The sequence below is a fragment of the Calidris pugnax genome, unplaced genomic scaffold, assembly GCF_001431845.1.
Source record: "Calidris pugnax isolate Ruff unplaced genomic scaffold, ASM143184v1 scaffold20, whole genome shotgun sequence".
Taxonomy (NCBI): Eukaryota; Metazoa; Chordata; class Aves; order Charadriiformes; family Scolopacidae; genus Calidris; species Calidris pugnax.
In genome coordinates this window covers 23,134,868-23,153,216 of record NW_015094510.1, presented here as the reverse complement: position 1 = coordinate 23,153,216, position 18,349 = coordinate 23,134,868, and the positions used below count along the sequence as shown (strand labels likewise).

Sequence of the window (18,349 nt, the reverse complement as noted above, 5' to 3'; positions counted from 1 at the left end):
GCTGATGGTTTTGGTAGGGACGTATGTGGCCATGGTTTCCAGCAAACAGGGAGTTGTGCCACTTCCCAGCAATGCCTCAGGGGTATTGTATAAGGGAATTATATTACTGAGGGCTTGGCCCTAAAATCCAGGGGGAAAGAGAGTGAAGAGTGCAAACGTACAGGACCTAGAGGATGAGGCTGCCCTCTGATTTGGGTGCTTTCTGGTTGGTTCTGGTGGTAGGCAGGACCTGGGCTGAATCCTTCTCAGCAGTCCTCCTCCGGCTACACCATCTCATTCTTCATGAGCTCAGTTTTCAGGAGCTTGAGAGCTTGGTGAGCGGCCATGCTGGTGTGTTGCCATACCTGGCACATTTGGAGGGTGAGATAGCCTTCATGTGACATGGCAACTGGAAGTAAAGGGGAAATACTGACCCAAGGAAAACAGTGAAAAAGAAACATCTCTTCATAGGCCTAATGAAAGCAAGAACTAGAGTCCTCCACTGGGCTTGTTATCACCCCATTATCTGTGAAAAGAAAATACTGATCTGTTTAGAGGAAACAATCTTTCTGTGTCACCTGACTTGCCATTTAAAAAAAATTTAAGCACGTAAACATGAAATAAATCTGATCTTGGAATATTAATTGGATCTCTAAGGGGAAAAAGTTTAATTTAGTAAAGCTAAATGTGGCAAACAGAGTCTGTTTTGTTCATAATCATTTTGTCAAAAATAATTTGATAAAACAGTGTAAATTCATAATTTGGATGAACTAAAACCTGGTTTACTGGTGAGTAAAAAATAAAATATAACTGAGAAACTTTGCTTTGGCATATGAAGCCTCTTATTTCTTACCATTAGCCTTTTTATATCTAGCTTTTATATCTATATCTATATAGATAATAATGTAAATAATGAAAATATTAACATTTATTGACTGTAAAGGCATTACTGAAGTTCTGGAAATGCTATGGAATCCCACTCTACAAAAGCCTGTAATATTTTCAGATCATTTCCGTTTTACAAGTGAATAAGAACTGCCTTCGTATTATTTTCCAGTATGTATAAAATGAACATTTGCTCCACCTTTTCTCTTCTGTGCCTATAGCTTAATTGCTTGTCAGGCAGAAAGTTGTCTATCTGAAGTACTGTCCTCTTCATGTTATACAGCAACATTTCCATAGGATCTGCCAACTATGAGATTATGCTGCAATTTCCCCAAACAGCTGGGTCTGCTTCGTTATGAATAGAAGCCGTTGGGGAGGGTATCCAAGTCTTAGTTCTCAGTCTTCCAAATCACATTAACAAGATTATCACATGGCTGGGTGAGCACTTCTCCATCACTTTTAATTAATTCCAATTGTATGTTACCCTCTCCAAGAGGTTTATTGGCTTTTTTTTTTTTTTCATGTTCTAGTATCAGCTTTCAACTTCCATCATGTTGGAAGAAGCTCTTTGTAATGATTTTGGCTTCTCAAGGATATATTCCCGCCTTCTTCCCTTCCAGCACTGTATTTGTTTCATCCATGGGGCTCAGTTTTGGCAGCGTCCAGCCCTGGCATCAGCTGAGGTGGTATCTCTTCTTCCAGAGAATTCCCCAGCCAAGCTGTGGCTGGTTTGCCAGTCCTCCCCAGCAGCATTTCTTGGGACAGCTGTGCATATCAGGAGGCTGCTGTTCATGCCAGTTTTCTATAGTAACTGTAAGAACCACATCTGTTTCCAGCCTCATACAAATATATTCCTCATGTACTTGCATCCATCCTCCTTCATCGCTGCATTGGTCAGACAACTGGAGCGTCTTCCCTATGGGCCAAGATGTTTTTCTTGGGGTCCGTTTCCACAGAAGTTTTTTATGGGTGCTGTAATGCAAAGGTGCTTGTCCTGTTCAGATCTGTGCCACTTGCGCTGAGAGCAGCAGAGCTGGAGCTTCTGCTCAGCTCTTGTTCTGGATGTTGCAGGGGTTTGTGAATTTGGAGCTAATGACCAGGATAGCTTCAGAGGGTAATGATTGGAGTCTTCTCACTTCATACTTTCAACCGAGTTGTGATCAGGCTGTCGAGGCTGCCTTCTGGGAGGATAAACACCCCTCACAACTCTTGACCTCTTCTCTGAGTCTCCTTTCTGAGTGGTCTGGCATGCATGTCCCTACGAGCAGCCGAAACCATGATCCTTGCCTCCAGGGAACACAACCCAGCAGGTCGAGAGCGTTAACCTTGCAGGAGGAGGCAGCCAGTGGCTGGCCTGTGGCCATTTGCAGGCTGCCAGCTCTGCCCCTTCCATTGACAAACCCATTGCTTTTTTTTAATGGTAGTAGCAAGAGGCATAGGTTCAGTGGCAGATGGTTAATAAGGTGTGGTGGGTTGACCCTGGCTGGACACCGGGTGCCCACCAAAGGCTTGTGGATTGAGATAAGGACAGAGGGAGATCATTCAGCAATTACTGTCATGAGCAAAACAGGCTCAACATGGGGAAATCAGTTTAATTTGAGCAACTCAGGGGGACAGGGAATGGGGGTTGTGGTCAGTTCATTACACATTGTTTCTGCTGCTCCTTCCTCCTCAGGGAGAGGACTCTTCACACTCTTCCCCTGCTCCAGCCTGGGGTCCCTCCCACAGGAGAGTCCTCCATTCTTCCCCTGCTCCAGCATGAGCTCCTCTCTTCATGGGTCCACAGGTCCTGCCAGGAGCCTGCTCCAGCTTGTACTCTCTACGGGATCACATCCTCCTTCGGGCACATCCACCTGCTCCAGCGTGGGGTCCTCCACAGGCTGCAGGTGGATATCTGCTCCACCACGGACCTCCATGGACTGCAGGTGAACAACCTGCATCACTGTGGTCTCTGCTCTGGTGCCTGGAGCACCTTCTCCCTCTCCTTCTTCACCAACCTTAGTGTCTGCAGAGTTGTTGTTCTCGAATATTCTCACTCCTCTCTTTGTCTGCAGTTGCACAGAGGTTTTTCCCCCTTAAATTTGTTATCCTAGAGATGCTACCGCCGTGACTGGTGTGCTCTTTCCTAGCGGTGAGTCCATCTTGGAGCCAGCTGGCATTCACTCTATCGGACATGGGGAAGCTTCTAGCAGCTTCTTACAAAAGCCACCCCTGCAGCCCCACTGCTACCAAAACCTGGCCATGCAAGCCCAATATGTAAAGTATACAGGTGCTTTTCATACACTTTATACAGAAAGAACAATCAGCCTAAGCTGTGCACAGTGTTGGCGGTACAACCAGATGTTTTTACTGCTGTAAATATTCTGGTTCTAGACTTTCAGTACAAGGATGGGTAAGCAGCTGTGACAGCCTGCATTAGGAAATGTTTATACAGGAGCCAAACTTTTTAACACATTTCAGGTTTTATTTCTTTATCTCCCCTTTTATTTTTCCATGTGTTTTGATGATTCCTTTGCATATCTCATAATTATTACTTTTCTATTTTTGTGGCAAATTGAAAACAAAACAGCCAGCCAATAACATGGTAATGTTTTACCAATTTTCTTTTATTCTGTGCCTACAGGGGAAAACAATATATCTACGCTGCTTGTTTAACCAAAAAAAAAAAGCTGCTGTTACTATTTAGAAGTAGGCCACTGCTTTCTTTTTCCTGACCTAATGGCTAAATACAGTTTAGGATGGAGCAGAGCTTAGGAGAGAAACTGCAATAGCAGGTGGGAAGAAACACTTGTAGGCTTTTTTCCTAGATCATCATTAAATGGACTCAGATTTAGAATAGAGGTTCCTAAGCGACAGACATCTCAGAAGGGAACTGATACTGCTGAAGTTAAAAAAAAAAAAGTATATAATTATGTTTCTGGCTTCTTGAAATTTTCTCTGCCCTACGGGATTCATATTTAACCATAGTCTGGTGGGTATCATTTTATTCTGCTGCCTAGCCTGTTCATTTCACTTTACTTTGTAAAGCTTTTTTCACAAATATACTTACTGCATCCTGCCAAGATGCTGTGACATGGAGAGCTATGACTTCATTTTCCACTCTGCAATTCAGAGGGGACATTTTTACACTATACAGTATCAAGAAATGTTTACCTATGTCAAGCTTTACATGTACCAAGTCAGTCTTTAAGACTTGCAGTCATGTTTCTTGTCCAGGGTCCCCAGTGAGACGCTGCTGGGATTGAGTCTCCTCTTACCCCCTGCTCCTGCACTAACTAATCTGAAGAGTCAGGAGGTTCACATCTTTGTAATCTCAGAGCCTCTACACAGCAGGGAGTGACTTTAGGTGTGTGTATGTCAGCCAACATCAGTCTAGAAAGGGGAGCAATAAAAAATAGAGGAAAAGCCAATAGAATGCAGGCACAGCTGGGTCCTTTCATCTCACTAATTCCAAAGAGAATAGTGAAGTTGAGCCTAGACAGTGCCACGTAAAATAAACTTGTCCTGCAGAAAATCCAAGCCAAAGCTTCTTAAATAGAAGCTATAGAAGAGCAAATCTTCTAAGTTTCCAAATGTAACACAAAACCATACATCTTCTCTCCCATATGTCTATCACAGTATATAAGTCTTTATTACATTGATTGAAAGTTTGTATTCCTTAACACAGAAAACTGGATTAATAAATTGTTAATTTACTTAGGTACTTGGTTATATTTTTATACTAATTTAGCAAGAGTCCTGGGCTGTCAGTATGTTCTATAGCAGAATGTCGCCTTGTGTTATTTTCATACATAGAATAATTGTTCAGTGTGTTCATTGTGATAGCAACTGTAAAAAAACCTGCAAATAAACAGGCAATATTTTGGACAAGAAAATCTTTTTAGGTAATTGTATGGATGCTAAGTGTAAGGATGTAATATGTTCTTCAAGTTTGTGACACTCTTAATATGAGACTGGATGTCACCAGAAGAGATAGACTTGGAAGATCAGGTGCATAGAGTCCATCCTGGAGGGTTTTAGCACAGGATGAACCACATTTCCAAGGTGCCCGTCCCTTCTTACTGACCCTGGAGGAAGCACAGGAGCAGCACTAACGCTACCTAAGATTAATCTCTGCCTAGACAGTATTTTATTGTCTGTTCTGTTAAAAGAATTGTAATTACACATATATTTGAAGTCTGTGTCTCCAGCCAGCACTGACTGCTTTAAGAGGTTGATCTCAATGGGCAGCATACTGAAGTTGTGCAGTGCCCTGTTTTTGAGAGGGGGCAGATCTTTCCTGACCCTCATGTTGATCAATTGTACCAGCAACATTAAACCAAATTATTTGGTCTGGTCTCTGAAGTATACCAACATGGCCTGTCTCACCTGCTGTGTGTGAAGATGCTTTGAATGAATACAGATATTTCCATGATGTTTTTTTCAAAACTATCTTCATTTGCAATGCTACTGATCATATTGGGGACAGTGTAAAGCAAGGGAACCAATGACCTTTTACTACCATGTTCATAATCTTAAATGCCTTAATTAACTTGTTCTAAACCATGTAAGAGATTTGGAAAAGAAAATAAGCAGAAAATTAATGTATTGCTCTACTTATATATTTGGTATAGTAGCAGCCTGAGATAGTACTTAGGATTAATGTACATCATCATCATCATTTAGCAATTTATTTATATGTACTGCCATAGCATCCGAAGGCTCAGTGTCTCTGAGAGCACAAGGCAGGGAAGGAGCAACTGGTGGGACAGAAGAGCTGTGAAAGAAAGAGTGAAGTTAAGTCTGGGGAAAAAAAAGGATGTCTGAGGGAAGGTATTTTAGGTTTTTTTATCTTTGTTCCTCACCATTCAATTCTGTTTTAATTTAAATTAAATTAGTTTTCCCCAAGTCAAGTCTCTTTTGCTTGTGATGGTACTTGGTAAGTGATCTTCCTGTCTTTATCTCCACCCATGAACTTTTTAATCCTGTTTTCTCCCCCTGTCCTGTGGTGTTGAGAAAGGAGAGTGAGAGAGCAGCTGGGTGGGTGTCTGGCTGCCAGCCATGGTCAACTGACCACAGTCTCACCAAAACCAAAAGTTTGGGGCCATTGGGTAACACTTTTGGTGAAAGATGAAAAGGTAGTATAAGAAAGATGAACATGAGGTCCCCGCATCTTTTTCTCAGTTCCCCAAAGCTTTTCTCACCACTCTTTCTATAAAATTTGCCTTTCTTCATAGGAGAGGTGTTCCAGCCTCTGATTGTTTTTGTGGTCCTCACTTTAGGTACCAAAGGGTTTTTGCCATTTGCCATCTGAGAGAGAAACATGAGCTGACTGGCCCCAGCTCCCTCTGGTGCCCATCAATGCCCCCTCCTACCTAATCAAACAGATAAAAAGGGACATTCTTTGCCCATTGAAGAGCATTTAGAATTCAGCTTTCAGGTTGAATATGTAATTCTGGTGTTGTCATTTTTGGCTGAAAAAAAAGAACAACTCCATAATGTATGTATTTAATTTAATAAGTATTCAATTCTTTTCTCTGGGAATAAGGAAAGAATGCAGAAGTAGTTTAAAAGTCTTGCTTTACAATACTGTGAGAATGAGATCTATAATAACACAATTCTGTGGTGTTCAAGTGAAATTCTTAATACTGTGTTCTGTTTCATTAATTAATTTAATTAGTTGTTGTTTGCTGAAGAGCTGGAACTATGCCAGCAGCCTGAATCCAAACTCAACCAACATTTGTGTGTGCTGTATAAAGAAACTGGATCTGAGCTCAGAGCCAGATGTTGTGAGCAGAGCTGAACTGAATGCAAAGGCTGGGAGGACCTGCTCATAGTGGGTGTCAGAAACACAAGCCTAGACTTGCACCCAGGAGCATGTTTCAAATTTCCAGTGTCCATATTTCTTTATTATGAAGGGTATGAACATATCAGAATATGTTCATACAGAACACACAGAACATACAGAAATATCTGCGAGAATGAATTTCAGCATGGCACTGACAGAAATTGCCCCTTCACTTTGTTGGAGGTGAGGGACAACAAAATCTGGGCTCCCAAAGCCCAGGGGGAAGAGAGACAAAAGGAGCTGCCGTGTATTAGGACTGGTGTGTCATCTTCTATATTTGAACATACACATATACAGATGTTTCAGAAAAACACAGTTTTTCTTTGCAGGCCTCCAGCCATAGCTTTTGCTTTCTTGGGATCTGTAGATCTAGCTAAGAAATGTCAAAGGGTGTCAGCAGAAGTACAGCAGTGATTTGTATAAGGCAAGGAGAGAAACCCATATACGTCCTCTAATGGAGCTAGAATTTTATTACTTACATCTTGTCTATACAGTGGTGCTTTAAATGCATCAGTAGCCACTCTTGGTGTATTAAAGACATTGTTATAGCAATAAGAAAGTGCTTAGACCCTTGATGTGGGGTCCCACCCTCCTCTAGATATTTATGCCTTTTTCCAGTTTTAAATCCATGTGGCTTAAAAACAGTAGCAACTGCTCTTACTAACCAGGGCAGTTTTAACTGTGTAACTTTTCAAGTCAGAGATCTGTGCTACACTAAGAATCTTAGCTGAGAGAAAAGCTGTGATCGAACCAGCATCTAAAGTGTTTGAAAGTGCTCTGGCCTGGGGATGTACCTGGGAGTCCTGCTGATTTTACCTTTGGTTTACTTAGCATGATTCCTGACATCAGTGTAACGCTGTTTATGTTGGTTTTGTTTTTTGTTCCATAGGTTGCCTGGATTAACTGGCTTTCATCCAGAGGGAACTTCACTGATCTATTTTGCTTTCGTTGAACCTCTCTACTGCATGTCATAAGGATTTCCTAGATCCAGAGGCTGCATGAAAGACAACTGCGCAGCACAAAAATGTGACTCTGACAAGCTTTCTGTCAAGGAATTTTCTACTGATCAGTTTATCATTTAAATGTATAACTGAAGCATGCATAATAGTTAACCTTATAGGGAAAGGAAAAAAGGTTTCTCATTAATTAGGACTGGCGAAAAAAGCAGTCACCTGAAGCTTCAAAATGAGTGCTCCGTTAATCCCAAACAAGTCATGTTATGCCCAGCTTCAGGATAACTGCAGCGAAATAAAAAATAATAATGAAAGCATAGTGAGTGTGGGGGATCCCAATGCCAACCAAATCGTGACAAAAGTTAGAACCACTGAAAGGGACGTTAAGAAACGTGATTTGATAGATGGGAATATACACACTGGAGGATCAGAGAAAGTTACCCATCTGAATACAGAGCAGAGCAAACTTCTGACCTTCAAAGACTCTCGGACCTGTCACACCGGTGTACAGGAAAGTAAGCTGCCCACCACCACAAGCAAGGAAATGGGGAAAGATTGCAGGACTAGCGAAGCTAAGAATATATCAAGGCATATCAGGATTAGCCGAGGACAAAGTCTGTCCAATTTAAAAAGCAGCACAAATGATGCCAACCTGGAGGTTATTTCCAAAGGTGATGTTGACTTCACCCAGAACTTTTCAAAGGGTAAAATACCCAGGACTGTGGAGATGGAGAGAATAAAAAGGCTTTCTTTGGGAAGACCAAATAAATTCTCTCCTCAGTCTGAAACATTTGCAAAAGACTCTGTTAGCCGCGTGTCGTGTAAACGTCTGCTTTCTGCATCATTGGACTCCATCGACAGGTCGCACCATTTGATAGGAAATACAGAAAAATCACAAAAACCATCCACGGATCATTTTCTTGGGATGGTGTTTCATCCACTTGACAATACCTCAGAGGAAAATACTGTATGTTATTCCAAACCATCTACCTCAGGGAACAAGAAAATAAGTAAACCAGAAAATGTACCAAATGTTAATGTTGAAAGCACACTGCATACTTCTCATTCTCAACATTCAACTGTTAAGCCCAATGAGATTGCTAGTAAATCAGAAGCACAATTAGGTCAGGGTGATAAAAGTAAAAAACTGGAGCTTAAGACTGCACCTTCTCTACAATCTAAAAATACGTGTCAACAAAAGATTGAGAGAATTATGCTGGTAGAGTTCTTGGGATGTCAAAAAGATGAAAATACAGCAACACAGGAACAGAAAGGCTCTGGGTCTGACGCATCAAAATTTCAAGCATCTCATCTTCAAGACATCTGTAATAAAGTAGAGGATCCCTTGTCAAACCAGGTGGTAACCTACCCTGATGACAAATTGTTAAGTGATAACAGCAGCATGCATGGGGAGGGGAGAGGAAGCAGTGATAGTGACAAAAGGGCAACTAGCCAGGCTGGTGAAGAATATTTTACGGATGAAGAAGTGGAAACAATATTCCCACTCACCCGCGACAGTAAATCCAGTGACAAAGTGACACCTAGAAAAAATGAAAATTTACATGAAGTTGACACAGGTTGCACTGAAACAGTTGGTGAACAGATATCTCTTACACATAACATTAATCTACCTGACAGCAAACCCTTGAAATTTAATGAGAATAAACTGACGCTAGTCAAAGGAAACACTGAGGATGCTGCCATGCCTGCTTCTGATCTCTCAGATCAGCATGGGGCGTGCAGTACAGACACAGTGTCAAACCAGCAACCTGACAACCATGACAGCGATCCAGAAACCCCGAGCTTTTCAGTTCCAAGTAAAAAGACAGCTAATGCACAGAAACATCCTCCAGCCGAAACACCAGAGAGTTGTAAGGTTTCAGCAAAGGCTGATGCCTTTTTATGTGTCCCAACCCCTGTGCGCCCGGTGGCAACACTGGATGTTAATAGTCAGCCCACACTATCAAACAGTAATTTGAAGGACCTTTATGCACTTCATGTTGACAAACTGTCACCCTCCTCAGTCCTACCTCCCATTGACAGTACGCAGTTGTTAAACATATCCCCTAAAGTGCCTATCAAGACTGCTTGCAGCAGCGCCATCCCAAAACCTATCCTGGTTCACTCCAAGGGCTCCCTCACAGATAAGGTGGATGTGGACAGTGACTGCAGTGAAAAGCTGGAAGAAAGCATTGAGATAAAACCTGCCATACCCAGGCCCAAACCTGTGAGACCTAAAATCATCACATACATTAGGAGAAACCCTCGTTCCATAGAGCAGCTTGAGCCTTCATTTGCGCCAGCAGGCCTGCCCTTTGGTACCCCTGCCTGTGGCATGCCCACCTCTACCGAGCAGAAGGTGTCCAATGGAGGGGAGGCAAAGCCCCCCAGCATCCTGTATGAAAAGTTTAAACCTGACCTCCAGAAACCAAGACTCTTCAGTTCTGGTGTTGTGGTTTCAGGAATTAGGCCCCCTGGCCACCACTTCGGTCCAATGAGTGAGAAGTTTCTGCAGGAGGTAAGGAGGCAACTTTGACAGCATCTTTTCTATGCCAGGTGGTGATCATTTTCTTACTTGTTGCTGCCAGAAGTTAGTTCTCAAACCTCAGGTAAGAAATAAATCCAAAATCAAGGCAATGTGTGATCATTAGAAATAAACTTACTTAACTGTTTCTGGCACTGACCCTGTTGCAATGTCTAATCTGTGACTGGAAGCTGTCACTGTGTTCCTCCAGTTTTTCCCAGCAAACCAGTCACATGCTAGTAGTATAAATAGGGATGTTTAGAAAGGAAAAGACATGCTGTTTGAATTTATCCATAAATGTATTTTTTGTTTCCCAAATAATAGCTTGGGGAGATGAATGTAATTTTTCCTCAGAGATTTCGTCCTTAATGGGAAAGTTGGCAGGTTTTTGCAGACAGAGCACTAGAGGTCTAAACTAATTCCCTTCCGTTTAGCTGTACTGAAACCCAGGGACTATCAGAGCTCCTGTTAAATTATATATATTATGCGGGAAAAGATTTACTTTTGACTCATTTTAAAGCCATGTGTTATATTAACCTACACCTTAAGTAAGAAATCTCCTTTCCCTTGGAAAGCCTTCCCAAGTAGCCAAAAGGTCATGGAAGTCTGTCTGGCCAATTCTGGCTTCTAATATTGCTGTTGCATTGTGTTTCCACCTTGATGGGCTGGGCAGGAGGCTTGGTTCTCTGAAATCCCTCCTGGGAGGTGAACTCAGTGGAGGAAGCTTGGAAGGTGGAGAAAGGACAGGGAAAAGGGATCTACATTCACGTCTGCAATGTGCCCATGCCTCCTCTGCTTCCTGCCTGTGGCAGCTCAACAACCAAACATTTTATATAAATAAAGAAGATCACACAAGTGTATTTCATTTGAACCAGTCTTTTAAAAAAGGAAAAAAAAAATTGCTGTGTGTCTTGTGGTGTTATTGAGGCTATTTTATTGCCTGCCTCATTCTACATACAGTATTTATCCAAGAACCAGAGTTGGAATAGCCACCACCAAATTTAGCGACAGTGTTGACAATCAAAAGCCAGCAAATACCCAAATTAAGGGATCATGTGTGAGTGTAGATTGGCCTCTATGGCATGTTAACAGGCAACCTGCTGAAGTGATCATGGATTCTCTGTTGTATATTGTATGCTCTATTCATTGAGCATCATCTCATCCCAAATACAGAAAGGACAGTGCTCACTGCCCTTTCCCCTCTAGCTTCAGTTTCCAGCTCTGATGTTTATATTTTGCTCCCAGGGGAGGAATTATTAAAGTCATTGCGAGTTTGTCTATGCCAGCCATTATTAGTATATCTTCACAGTCCCATTGTAAAGTGAGGGAAAATTACTAGGTTATTACTGTTTAATGTATTGCTATGGAAATTAAAGAAAAAATAACCCAGACTGTACAACTCTGTGGCTGTTTATAGGGTGACGTGACTCTCTGAAGACAATAGGTGGGGTTCAGATAGGTAGGTAGGATCAGCAGACACATCTGGGAGCAAAGGACCAATTTCTGTGCACCATTGAGGGCTATTTTTAACATAAGAAGGTCTCAGGTTGTGGCAAGTCTGCAGCATGATTTATTCCAGACTAGGGTTAGAAGGAGGACACGTGCTGGAGAAGATCCAAAGCATCTTCCTCCACTTTTCCAAAAAATATGATGTTGAGTAGATATTTCAACAAGGGAAGGTTTGAACCCAAGCATGCTGCTTCTTTAGAGAAGCTGGATTGCCTGGAGGAGAGGCTGGGAAGGAAAAGTCAATCAAACTGCAGTTTATTATGAGTTTACATTAGGCCAGGAGTCAGGAGCTGATAGCAGGGGATGGTATTTGCTCTCTTGGACTTCCACCCTAAAAGTAAGTACCTTAGTTGCCTGCTAGCTGGGGGAAGGAACGGATATTAGCTCCAGTATGGATCAAGTGAAAGGAAAATGAGTGATCCATGGAAGTGGACAGATAGTTAGAAGAGCAGCTGTGCCCAGTAGGGGTTCATAGCAGATGGCTGATGTGTAATGTAAAATAAAGCATTTAGGATGAGTTGAGACAGATCAGACCCAGCGGAGGGCCACGAAGATGATCAGAGGGATGGAGCACCTCTGCTGGGAGGACAGGCTGAGAGAGCTGGGGTTGTTCAGCCTGGAGAAGAGAAGGCTCCGGGGAGACCTTATAGTGGCCTTTCAATATCTGAAGGGAGCCAACAGGAGAGCTGGAGAGGGACTATTTGTCAGGAAGTGTAGTGATAGGACAAGAGGTAATGGTTTTAAACTGGAAGAGGGGAGATTTAGATTAGATACTAGAAAGAAATTCTTTACAGTGAGAGTGGTGAGGCACTGGAACAGGTTGCCCAGGGAGGTCGTGGCTGCCCCATCCCTGGAGGTGTTCAAGGCCAGGCTGGATGGGGCTTTGGGCAACCTGGTCTGGTGGGAGGTGTCCCTGCCCATGGCAGGGGGGTTGGAACTTGATGATCTTTAAGGTCCTTTCCAACCCAAACCATTCTATGATTCTATGATTCTATGATCAAAATCACCCTGGTGAAGGGGTAGTGTTGAAGACTCAGAGATTTTGGAGACAAGGAGGCAGTAGGGCAGGATGGGTATGCTGCATTATCTTTGTGAGGGAAAAAAATCCCAGTCTGCCCTATTTCACACATCCAATTTGAGCTATGGAGTGCTTTGATTAGCATTTTATAGCTCTTTACATAGCTATGATAGGGAGTGTTAATAGCTGGTATCAATCAGACCTGTAATCTCTAAGCACCCTTCAGATAGCTAAATGGTGGGAACAATTAAATACCCCTCTAGGTGCTGTGAGCCGGAAAAATCACAGGACGCTATCTCAGACAGGAGACTCCCGAGCAAGGCATAGAGAGCTGTCTGAGGAAAACTCGAGGGCTACCTCCACGCAGCAGGGAGCCTGCAGGATTCCTTCAGCTGCCTGTGCTAAGGGCAGCTCAGACAGAAATCCCAGCTCAGCCATGAAGGCAGTCCAGCTGTGCTTAGAGACTGCGTCCCTAATGGAATTGAGTTAAGGTTAAACGAGCAGCCTTGCGTGTGGCGTTGGCAGCTCCTCGAGTGCTTTTCTTTGAAACCTCGGCATGGTGGGGAGGTAGATCTGTCACGCCTGTCTTCATCAAAAAAAAAAAGGTAGAAAACCCCTTACAGTGAATCAGTGAATGTTTTAAAAAAGTCATTGTCCAGGACAAATCGCTGCTGTCCACATGCTTCATCACAATGTGAGGTCCCCATCTCAACACGGACCTCAGCCTCAGTCAGCATCAGTGGGAATTTGTGGCCACTTTGTGTTCCCAGTTACCTCTGTGGGAAATAACAGAGCAAACCATGGAAACTGAAGGCTGTTGCTGTGCTAGTGAACTGAGCAGCAGGAGGGCATGGCCTCCAAGGCTCATGCAAGGTTGCCCATACTGCTGGACTGGGAGCACACTCCCCAGCTCAGTGTCCTCCTCTGCCGGCGTGTGCTCACCCAGAGGCTGTTCCCAAGGACCAGCATGGATGAGGGTGAGACCAGCCCGGTGTGCAGGGTGAGAGTTTACCCGTAGGGATATGGTACATGCCTTGCCAGAGAGTGGTCCTTGGCTCACTTTATTCACTACTGTATGGCTGCTGCCAAGAGTCCTGGTTCTGGAGAAGGTCTGTGAGGAGGTCTGCTGATCACCAGCTCTCCTGCCTGCCTCCTCAAGGCTGCGCCTGCCCCTTTCAACCACCTTCTTGGGTCTGTTCTCCAGCACAGACATCTTTCTGTTTCAGAGAGCATGGACTAAAGCCTGTTGAAATGAAAGGCCTGTAGGGGAAAAAAGGGTAGGGGGAGTTGTTTTATACATTGTCAAACCAGCAATTTTTTCTCCCTAATCTCATTGTCGGAACTGTCTGAACTGCCTGAACGGACGTTGCCAACTCTTTTCCCAAATAGTTGCCTGAAGCAGGCATTTGACAAGAAAATTCTTGCTTAAGGCATTAATGTTTGATGATGTTACAAATGAAGCAACACAAAGGAAAGTGTCGGACACCTTTACGTGCTGGCCATGCTGCCAGCTCTGCTCAGGATTACCCAGCCTGCAGATATTCCTGTATGCTCCAAGACTGCAGACTTCCCAGCTCTTTCTAACAAGTTCATTAAATGGGATGAGTGGGGAATGAGCAGACAGCCACACACAATAAAACTCTGCGCTGAGCTTCTTTTTAGTTGGCGGGCTGCAACAGATCATTTCATTTAAAAAAGTCCCTGGTACAAAAATCTACTACAGGATGCTAACAGGGCTCATATTAATCCAAATCTTTCTGAAAAATCTTTAAAATGGCCCTATTACCAATAATTGCACACAATTCTGCTTCAATGAGTTGAATTATACACTTCATGAATTCACCCTTAAATAGAAAAGAAAAAAGAGTGTGTTTTCATAGCAAGTTTATGTCCCCCCAAATTGGGGTCTTGAAGAGATAGGTGGATAAATCCTTCTTGCTTCTCTCAGCTAGAGAAGATGTTTCATGCTTGTGATTGATTTGGTTTGTGTGCATGTTTGTGTTTGTGTGCTGAGGGGGGACCTCATTGCCCTCTACAACTCCCTGAAAGGAGGTTGTGGAGAGGTGGGTGTTGGCCTCTTCTCCCAAGGGAATAATGACAGGACCAGAGGAAATGGTCTGAAGTTGCAGCAGGGGAGGTTTAGATTAGATATTGGGAAGAATTACTTTACTGAGAGAGTGGTCAGGCACTGGAACAGCCTGCCCAGGGAGGTGGTGGAGTCGCCATCCCTGGAGGTGTTTAAGAAACATGTAGATGTGGCACTTCAGGGCATGCTCTAGTGCTCGAGATTGTTGGTTTTTGTCTGTGTGTGGGGGGGTGTGCGTGTTGGTTTGTATTTGGGTTTTTTCTTTGTTTTAGTTTGTTTTTGGGGTTTTTTTGTGGTTGGACTCAATGAACTCAAAGGTCCCTTCGAACCATGAATATTCTGTGATTCTGTGATATGTTTGTTGCTCTTCTTTATTATTTGTAGCATACTGTCAATAAAGAAAAAAATGAGGTGACTGAAGGTTTGGCTAAACTGACCCAGTGTATCAAAAATGTGTGGTTCCTATATTTAAAGATTTTCTCTATTCCTTATATGAAGTACTTGGCATTGGTATATTCACTGCCAGTTAAATATGAAATGTTAGGAAGTGTGTAGGGAAATCTGATTGAAATAAATTAATCAGGGAGAAGAAAGATAACTGAATCTGATCGAGGAAACCAATCTCATGTCCAGAAGTTGAAAATAAGAAGCTAAACATTTGCAATCCAAGCCTAGAGAGGCATCTATACAGTAAAAACCTGCATCCTGATTTGTAGAAATAGGTCACAGGAGTATAATAAAAAAAGGAAACAGGAATGTCTAATGGCAGGAAATTGAAAACAAAGGAAAAAACGTAGAGCAAAAATATAATCGTCAGTGTTTGTTACATTTGCCCTTCTAGCTCCTGTGCAGAGGCCTCAAAGATTCTATATTTAAAGCCAATCTTGTCTCTTTTAGCATATTAAAGATTTGCTAAATTAGGATTAAAGCTCTTTAAGCAGCTAGGATCAAAGCTTTTATAGCCAATGTTGAAGTGCATATTCTAAATGCTTATAATTGCTAAATAGAAATTGATTTGGCATATTATATGCATCATAACTTACAGCAGAGTTAATTAATTGGCATTTACATCTCTTCCTAGGTAGCCTGTGGCACTTTTTTGATTAATTTTTAAACAAATATAGTTCAGATTTCCTATTTCCGAAGCCAATTTTTTCTCTAACCTAACTGGGATGCACTGAAAAAATATTAATGGGTCCTTACTAGATGATGATGATTCTAAACTTTAGAAAAAAATGGTAAAGAAGTGGGACTCTGCCTCAAAGAGCAAACGGTTCTTTGCAAATGAGAGAGATGAAAGCTACTGACACTGCTCTGCACTCATGTCCTGAGCCACAAAGCAGCACGGCGAGGTGGGAGTCAGAGCTCAGCCTGAGTGTAGAAAAATAGAAAAATGCAAGGGCTGAGTTGGGGAACCAGGTCATTTCCTGACTGCAAGTTCCCTGGTAGAAGCCAGTTTGCTGGAAATGCTTCCAACTTAGGACTTACTGTGTTGTCCTCACAGCATACACCTATGAAAATACTGAGAGATTTGTCACTGATTTTAACAAAGCATCATTATTTTGTGATAAATAAAAAATGTTTCACATCTACAAATTTTCTTTTTTTTTTTTTTTCTCCAGTTCAAATGGGCAGTTGGGTTTTATAGCTCTGATTTGGAATATTCAACAGCCTCCTGAAAATGTAACATGCAGAAATCTCCCTACCTTCACAATTGGGTCTCTTTTCAGGAACTTCAGGGGCATAGATTACATTGAACATTTTGCAGTAAGAACATTAAGAGGTATTTTTTCCCACACATATGATTTGACAGTACCATTTCCCTGATAAAATAACTTAAAATACCTTCAGCTTTATTTTTAACTAAGTTAAAACTGACTTCCCCCAAATTGTATCTCAGAATATTATAAATAGCTTCTAATAAAAGTTCCACTTACACATTCTCTTTCTATACCTACCTCTGTAAATAATATCACCTTTCAGGACTTAAAAGGAACTTCTTTTTCACTAATCTAAGATCTTCTGTTTGTCTATTTTCTTTTTGGGAAGAAATCAGTTCTTTATTTGGGTTTGGTTGGATTTTGAGCCTGTAATGTGTGGATTTGTGGAGAGTGATTCATATGGTAAGACCATCACTTTTTGCAAGAGATAATAAATTTGCAGTGCTGTGAAACACAAATTCACGAGGAGGGAAAATTAGCCTTTATAAGCAATTTAGAGCTCCATATTTTCTGGTTTTATTGATTTATTGCATAATATCTGTGTTAATGATTTTTCTGTAGGTTGGGGAGAGGCCTGCGAAAGATGAATTTTGCCCTCCACCATATACGCACTACGAGGTCCCACCAAGTTTTTATCGATCTGCCATGATACTCAAGCCACAGTTAGGACTGGGTGCAGTGTCCAGGTTACCATCTGCAAAAAGCAGGATTCTCATTGCAAGTCAAAGATCCTCAGGTAGCTGTCTCCATCAGCAAGGAGAAATAACGAGTGCACCCAGCCTCTATCATCCTGATGCTTCAGGTACAGTATGAACTTTCTTTCCTTTAAGTGTAGTCACCAATAAGATTTTTTTTCAGACAGAAATATCACAAAATGTGCAACATCTTGACCTGATACTACAAAGCTCCAACAGCACTCTTTGAGGTGTGTCTTTTTATCCTGAGGCAAGTCTGACTAGGGACTCTGGGACTTGCACAGAGGTTGTTTAATGGGTCATTGCCAAAGAAGGAGAATAAATTCTAGTAATAATTCTCAGTGTGCTCTTTTTTATCTTCTTCCTCCTTGTACATGCCTGAAAAATCCTTGCTTTTGTCCTAAAAAGATAATGGGACGTTTTCTTCCATCATGAGGACCCCGTTGTTCAATCTGAATATGACGTTGCCCAGCATACTGTGCCCTGAAAGCATGGGCAGTGTTCAGATGTGCCAGCAGAGATCTTGATACTCGGAAGCCCTGGTACACACCTCTTTGGAGACAGCATTTGTAATGCCTTTTTCTTCCCAGCTGCTGCCCAGTTCTGCTTGATCCTGGGCAGAATTACAGGGGAGTGAATAGCAAGAGCAAAGTTGGAAGGAGAAGTGTACAATGCCACAAGACAGAGATAATAATTACTTCTATAGGACACTCCTTAATAGCCTGGAAAAGCTTGGAGGTTTCAACAGAGTGCATTTAAACAGCAGCAAGTTCAGAGACAACTGAAAATCAGTCATTGCCAGAGTGAAACATAACAGCTGCTGAACAGCCTACAAGTCTGCCGAGATTTTAAAAACATAATCATAAGGGATAAGTTAAGTCATGACTTGGGGTCATATGGTCCCTCCTCTTGCCCCAGGCCGGGATTCCTTCTGATAGCTGTTTATTTAACTTCTTCATGAAGAACTATTTATTAAAACCTTCAATATGAGATCCTGCAGCCTCTGAAAGCAGGCTGCTCCAGTGCAGTACCTGCTTTCAAGTTAAAAGTTTTCCCTAGAGTTTCACCCAATCCCCTATGTTGCAATTTTCCTTCTTGTTCTATCTGGAGTGAATGTGGGGTCTTCTCCTCCTTGCTGGTATTTGGAAACCA

At 42.3% G+C, this 18,349-nt stretch overlaps 1 protein-coding gene across 1 annotated transcript in view; it reads left to right on the top strand.

Annotated features, from left to right (window-relative positions):
• MTUS2 (microtubule associated tumor suppressor candidate 2) overlaps positions 1-18,349 on the top strand; it is a 351,323-nt gene that overhangs the window by 141,779 nt on the left and 191,195 nt on the right. Inside the window, exons 3-4 of the mRNA XM_014966124.1 lie at positions 7,581-10,162; positions 17,064-17,304. Coding sequence (XP_014821610.1) covers positions 7,877-10,162; positions 17,064-17,304 — 2,527 coding nt within the window. The 5' untranslated portion in view covers positions 7,581-7,876. The remainder of the gene's footprint in view (positions 1-7,580; positions 10,163-17,063; positions 17,305-18,349) is intronic.